The 7,567-nt window shown below is 47.4% G+C and overlaps 1 protein-coding gene across 1 annotated transcript; it reads right to left on the bottom strand.

Annotated features, from left to right (window-relative positions):
* Positions 1–904: 904 nt before the first annotated feature.
* Positions 905–1,854, bottom strand: LOC146752839 (olfactory receptor 14J1-like). The gene has a single exon (XM_085531296.1). The coding sequence runs from the start codon at positions 1,838–1,840 to the stop codon at positions 905–907; it is 936 nt and encodes a 311-aa protein (XP_085387422.1). The 5' UTR covers positions 1,841–1,854.
* Between the last annotated feature and the right edge of the window lie 5,713 nt (positions 1,855–7,567).

Here is a 7,567-nt window from a genome sequence, read left to right as displayed (position 1 = left end):
CTCAGCAAGTCTCAAGGAAGGACCAATCAACTAACGACACACTAGCCTAACAACCAAGGCCGACCAGTCGGATACCAGCACACCCGGGACCTGACAATACAAAAGAAGTTGCAAGGAACAGGAACGCGCGGCAGTTGGAGGAACGATAATCCCCCTGTCGTCCAGCGCTGAATTGCCTTTTTGTTTTACCCGCTACAATTAATAAAATTTTCTGATTGGAATATCGTTGACTCATTGGCATATTGCTTATAAATTGATGACACTGTCACGCACTGAAAAGCACCAGAAGATCTCGAGGTTTTCTCAGGGAGCAGCTCCTGAGGTATATTCCTTACACCAGCTTTGGAAGAGGCCTCCAGTTATCTGGTCCTGCTCTGAAGGTGCCCTCTTGTTATGGCAGTGCCAGCAAGGAGACCAGCTCTGACACAGCCGTTCATATTGCTGGCTACTGACTGCAGCCCTGGACTGCTGCTGTAGAGGCAACAGGACTGTTGTGAGACACACAAAACCTTCAGAACTGCACAAATGAGAGGACTTGAGAGCACTGTGTCAGTGTAAAGTAATCAGAAATGAGAAGAGCACGTTGAGCTGCTGTCTGCAGCTGTACCTCCCCAAATCCAGACAAAGTAAGAAGAAACAAACAAACAAAAAAAGCTAAGTAAAACTCTATTTTGAAACCTTTTTAGGTATCTTATAACGTATTCGGGAAATCTGGTTACATGTTTACATGAGCTCTTGGAGTGAGAAAGTGGAAATCAGGTAAGAAAGAAGTGAAATATATTTTTATAAATAAGTTCAATAACATTTTTTTTCGCACGTTGCTATATCTCACATAATCAAACAGACAAAGATGCATAAAACATAAAGAACAATCACTGGGAATCCTATGAGGAAGTTGTGCATTTTATAGAAGCTGGAATAGTGCGTATTGCAACACCTTCCTGAAAGCGTGCTTGATCTCCCTGTTCCTCATGCTGTAGATAATAGGGTTCAGTGTTGGAGGAACCAATGCATACAGAAGTGCCACTGTCAGATCCAGGAGTGGGGAGGAAATGGACGGGGGCTTCAGGTAGGCAAAAAAGGCAGTGCTGACAAATAGGAAGACCACGGCCAGGTGAGGGAGGCACGTGGAGAAGGCTTTGTGCCGTCCCTGCTCAGAGGGCATCCTCAGCACAGCCATGAAGATCTGCACATAGGACACCAATATGAAAACAAAACACCCAAAGGCTAAACTGGCACTAAAAAATAGAAGCACAACTTCCCTGAGGTAGGATGCTGAGCAGGAGAGTTTGAGGATCTGTGGGATTTCACAGAAAAACTGGTTCAAAACATTGCCTTGGCAGAAAGTCAGTGAAAACGTACTGGCAGTGTGCAGCAGGGAATTGAGAACCCCAGTGCCCCAGGCAGCTGCTGCCATGGTGGCACAAGCTCTGCTGTCCATCAAGGTCCCGTAGTGCAGGGGCTTGCAGATGGCAACGTAGCGGTCATAGGACATGATGGTGAGAAGGGACAACTCTGCTGAGAGGAAGAAAAAAATGAAGAACACCTGCGCAGCACATCCTGTGTAGGAGATGGCCCTGGTGTCACAGAGGGCATTGGCCATGGCTTTGGGGATTGTGGTGGAGATGCAGCCCAGGTCGAGGAGGGCCAGGTTGAGGAGGAAGAAGTACATGGGGGTGTGCAGGCGGCGGTCGCAGGCTACGGCTGTGCTGATGAGGCCGTTGCCCAGGAGGGCAGCCAGGTAGATGCCCAGGAAGAGCCAGAAGTGCAGGAGCTGCAGCTGCCGCGTGTCTGCCAACGGCAGCAGGAGGAACTCACTGATGGAGCTGCTGTTGGGCATCTGCTGTTGTTCCTGGGCTTGGAGTCCTGCTCAGAGTGCAGAGTCCTCTTACTTTCTTACCTAATCCTGTCTCCCTGGACTTTTGTTTCCTGTCTCATATCTTTACCCCAACTGCTCTTAGTGCCCCAAAAGCAGCCTCTGTGCCATTCAATTTCAGTATAGAAAAAGCTAAATGTTTGCAGCTAAAGTGAATTATTCATACCTACAGAAAATGATGATAATTAATATTGTTTCCATCCTTCAAAAGATGGGAGACTGGAAGCAGATCACGTATGACTGTTCACAAAACAAGCAACTGACGGATGAAAAATTCTCAGAAGTCTGACTGCCACTTTCTGCCTCCAATTCATTTTATCTCAGAACAGGAAAAGGGAATCTCCTGCCTTGGATCTCCTCTTCCAAGTGCCCTAGAAAACAGAGTTGTGCAATAGATCTGTGATCCCCCTGCCCCAGGCATCAGCTGTAGCAGCACAAGCCCTGCCGGGGGGCTCCTTCCCCCCACACGTCTCCCCGCAGCGCCCTGGGCAGCTCCCCGGGCAGGCTGAGTGCTGAGCCTGGCAGGCGGCAGAGTCCCATACCCGGCACACAGCCCCTGGGGCACAGTAGGGACCCTGCTCTGCAGGACAACCCTGGGCACCCGCCTGCAGCCCCGGCTGCACAGCCTGCAGCTGTGCTGAGACATGCAGCCCTCAGGGCTGTGCTCTGACACTGCAGCACGGAAGCCCTCAGCTGGAGCGAAAGGCTTTTTCCACAGTAAAGAAACATGCAGTGCCTGCAGCTGGATCTGCTATGGGGTGTCCCAGATTGTTAGCCCTCTATGAAAAGCAGCTCACAGTCCGCATAGAGACTTACCATGTCATGGTCTGTGAGCAATGCTCCTGCAGCGAGCTCACAACCCACTCACACCTCAGACATCCTCTTTCCAATTTCTCTCCTCTCCTTCTGTCACCTGCAGGCTGTGCTGTGCACAAGAGCTGCTCCTGGGCACACCTGTCTCTCTACATCTCTGCCCACTTTTATGAGCTCCATGTGTCCCAGGTGCCCAGAAAAGCAAGCAGCAGATGATGTCATTTTTATCCTTCCCACTCATCTCCCCTGACACATCCCTGGGTCCTCATGGACAACAGCTCCTGAAAGACAGCAGCGTCATGACTGTGCTTTGAAATCTGCTCAATTAACCACCACATGTCCAGTGGTCAGTGAGTGACTGGAAACATATAGCAAGTACTACCAGACTTCATTTGATGAAGCACAAAGGGAACCCAGACAAGGACGGGGAAGTTTGGACTTTCCCTGTACAGGACAGTGATCCAGCTGAGGCAGTGCAGGAGTCTCATCCGTTGACAGAAATCCTGGAGCTGAAATGGGATTCAGCTCCCTACACACCCACAGGAGCTGGGATTCCTCTGGTTCAGTTCAGAAGTGCACAAGGAGTTGCCTGCATGTGAGCTCCTGCTCTGAGTCCTCAGTCCTTCAGCAGGGAGGCAGTTGTTCACACACAGACACTGGGTGATGCCCAAGGTTCCTGGGCTGCTCCTGATGTGTGCCAGTGCTTGTAAACCGTGTGGGAAGTCCCTGAGATAGACAGCTCCTTCCTGGGCATGAGCTGAGGGCCAGAGAGGGGATAGCACCGGCTGTCTGGTGTATTCACATGCAGCTGCAAGAGCAGCACAGGGCCTTCAGCAAAGCCCTGCCATAAGTGCATCCGTGTTGCTACGTCAACTCCAAGACCCACGGTCACTCAAATGTCTGTGTGCCACCTTCTGCACACTGATACCATTGATGAGCTGCAGACCTGTTTGGACCGTAGGGACACAGTTAAATGGCTTCCACAACTTCACTGTAATGCAAGGGGGATACAGAGTCTTTACAATGGTTGAGCGAGGTGTCAAGGAAGGGCGACTGCTCTCTGTGAGAGTGCACAGAGCTCTGCCTGGGGATGGAAGAGCTGGTCAGAGCTAATGAAAATGTCAAAGAGAGGATTCCTGCAGTGTCTGTTCCTGGCTTCTTGATCAGGGAGAGCAAGTGGAAGGTGCCTTCTGCAGACAGATGGGAGTCTCACGTTGTCAGGCCACTGTCCCCTTTTGGAGCCTTTGTCACTCCATTATTTGCTGCAGGGACAGCACAGTAGGGCATGTGCCATCCAGCAGATCCATAGAGAGCACGGATGGCAGCTTCTTGACCAAGCCATGGAGGAACCAAAGAGGAGAGGTGCTTTGCTGGATCTCATACTCTCCGGCAATGAAGATCTGGTGGGAACTGTGAAGGTCAAAGGGGCATCAGGCCAGGTACAAGGCGCAAATGGATCTCTTTTTATTTGTTTGTTTGTTTGTTTGTTTGTTTGTTTGTTTATTTAGAGTCCGTAAGCTTAAAAGATGTCCATTAATGTCAATAAAATTGAGACAAAGAATTGAAAACAAAGATCGATATCAATGAAAATGTGTTAACCCTTCTCAACATGAGAAATTCTCATGAGTCTTGTTCCATTTTAAGTTGTAAATATGAATCTTCGGTGTGATATGATGACTATTTTTTTGCCTATTTGATGTCCCTCATCCTCCAGGTGCCTCCAGCTCTCCTAAATAAATGGCCGTGGTTAAGGGCATGTTTTCAGCAGGCCATTTAGACACACGCTCATGCCACAGCCTGACAGATTTCCCCATCCCATGCTCTTTATCTACAGATACCTCCCAATTATCTGTCTGATTTCTGACTTTTAGGGGTATTACACAAATTTGCTTCATCTCGCCGAAGTCTGATGGACTGTGTTGTCAACTCCTTCACCGTGATTCTATCTATCCCTCTTTATTTTTTCTTTTTCTCTTTCTTTTCCTTTTTGTATGTCAATTTCTTCTCATTTTTCTTTCCTTTTCCTTTTCCTTTTCCCTTTCCTTTTCCCTTTCCTTTTTCTCTTTCTTTTTCTTTCTCTTTCTCTTTATTTTTTTTCTTTTTCTCTTTCTCTTTTATTTTCTTCCTTTAAATAAAGCATGAATTCTTACAGATGTTCATTAATGTCAGTAAAAGTGAAAAAAAGAGTTGAAGACAATGATAGAAATCAAGAAGAATGTGTTATCCTGTCTCAATATGTGAAATACTCACCAGTCCTGTTCAATTTTAAGTTGATATCTCCCAATTCCCTGGCTGATCTATCCCAGGGAGATTACTGGAATTTGCTCCATCCCCTAATGTCTATTGTCAAATCCTTCACTGTGATTCTATCTATCCCATCCTATCTGTGTCTAACTCATTTCTTGTGCAGATATTCCCTATGAAAGATAAATAGAAGCAATGAGAAAGCTCAATAGAAGCAGCTTGGCCATGACATGCAGTTGATCACTGTGTTTGACTGTTCATTCAATTGCATCACCTTTCCTTCTGTTTGTTGGACATAAATAAAGAGAACTCTTTCTTCTTCCATGTGCAGCTGGTTCTCTGTGGAAAGCCAGTGGGAGTTGGTACAAAGGAGGTTTAATACTGAGCGGGTGACTGCAGAGGAGAAGAGTGATGTGAGGAAAAGTGATGCAAGTCCCATGAGGCCAATGTGAGTAGAAGTGGGGTAGATTGGTTGAGGAGGAACTTTCTCCACACAGAAACGGAATAGAACTCACTGGGGACATACTGGATTGACATCAGTTGCAAAGTGCTTCTTTTACTTCCTGTATAAAACAAACAATAAATAAATAGACAATAAATGCATTTTGGATTCTTGCTCTTTAAGCTGTCTCCATTTTGCTGAACAAGTTCTGAAAACCTGGAGGACAGGAAGGCACAAGGCACAGGAGGCTCTTTAAGTTTTAATGGGCCCAGGGAGCATTTGGTGCTGCATCCATCAACCTCCAGTGCAGAGAGAAGTTTGCACAAAGAACTCAGCAAGACAAAGTCAGAAGCAACAGTGAAGTTTCTTGGAGTATTAATGGGCCCACTGAGGGCCATTAGCAAGCAACCTTCCTTAGTCGCTAGTTAGGGCAGATAATTGGAAGCCATTAATCCAGTGAGGCAAAGGCACTGGCATGGTGGCTCTGATGCTAAGAAAATCCTTCTTTATCTTAAGAAGCAAACAGGACAAGCCCTGCTTCCCAGACCCTTGGCAGGGAGATCCTGTCTCTCATGTTGGCTCAGGGCCCTTCCTGGGGCAGTGGGATGGAGGTCTGTATAATGTTTAATGAAAGACATGGGGACAGAAGATCCCAGGCTCTACATGCGGTGCACGGATACTGTGAAGTTCATATCCCACATGTGCCCTGTGTCTCATCGCAGGATGTCGGATGTGAGAAGGGCACAGTCTGAAGAAGCAATCAGTTCCAATGAAACTCTGAACTTCAGATCTCTCAGTTCCAGTGCCCTCCTGTGCACACTCTCTCATAGTTTGATGTTTTTGATGTTCTGCATTGCCCAGAAGTGCACCCAGTGCTCCATGTGAAGCTGCAGCAGCGCAGAGCAGAGCAGAGAGGGACAATCCTTTCCCTTACCCAGCTGGCAAGAAATTGCTTTATGCACTCCAGGGGACCGCTGGCTATCCTGGCTGACTGGGCACACTGCTGACTCACTTCCAAATTGATGTTGAGCAGGACCCCCAATCCTTCTCATTCAGACCGCTCTCTAGTGTCCCATATCCAGTCAGTGTTTATGTCCAGTGTTGCTCATACCCAGGTGTACAATCAGGCACTTGTTCTTGTTATGCTTTATGCACTTGGTGCTTAGTACCAACTGGTACCCACTTCTCTGACTTGTCAACATCTCTTTGCAAGTTTTGTCCACCCTCAGTGGAGGCAACTGCACCTCCTCATCTGGTCTCATCAGAAAACTTGCTAAGAACATCTTCTAGTCCTGCATGCAAGTCATCCGCAAAAACATGGAAGAGAAGTGGCCCTATAATGGAGCCCTGGGGAACCCTGATAGTGACCGTCTACCAGGCTGATGGAACCCATTGACTATAATCCTTTGAGCCTGACCTACTGGCCAACTGCTCACCCACCACATTCTGTTTCTGTCTAGCCATATGCAGGACATTCTGCCCAGAAGGTTGTTGTGAGAAACAGTATCAAAGGCTCTACTGTAATCCTCAAGAATAACATCATCTGGCTTCCCTGGTACAACTAAATGGACAACTGTGTCATAAAGGGACCTGAAGTTAAACAGGACCTTCCCCTCGGGAACTTGCGTTGGCTGCAACCAATGACAGAATTGTCCTTCAACTGTTTTCCCATAACTCCCACCATCAATTTCTCCTTAATTTTATCAGGTGCTGGAGTGAGACTGACAGGTCCATAATTGCCCATGTCATCTTTCTTGCTCTTCCTTACAATGAGACAACATTTGCCAGATTCCCGTCAACTGGTATGACCCTAGACTTAATTAGATGCCATTGAATTGAGAGCCCAGAGCATACTAAGGTGTCATCATTGAAAGAACATAGATGTGCCATAGCTTTGCAGTGCCTTGAACTCTGGAGTATGCCACAGATGGAGCATAGAGAAAGACTGGCCTCTTCTGTTGGTAAGCAGAGTAACACTGCATGATACATGGGGACTGTGTCTCTTCTGCTATGCTCTGCTCGCAGGGGAAAGGTGGAGAGGGTTAATCTCATGTCAGTGTTCATATGTGAGGTGTGGGTTCAAAGTGGAGAGACCAGGCTCTTTTCAGCAGTGTGTGGAGACAAGACAAGGGGAAATGGAACAGAAACTGGAGCATAGGAAGTTCTGCACAAATGTGTGCAAGAACATCTTT

This window comes from Coturnix japonica, unplaced genomic scaffold (genome assembly GCF_054131305.1).
Source record: "Coturnix japonica strain WE unplaced genomic scaffold, WE-NBRP24 Scf041, whole genome shotgun sequence".
In the NCBI taxonomy this organism is placed as follows: domain Eukaryota; kingdom Metazoa; phylum Chordata; class Aves; order Galliformes; family Phasianidae; genus Coturnix; species Coturnix japonica.
This window is presented reverse-complemented; position numbering and strand designations above follow the sequence as displayed.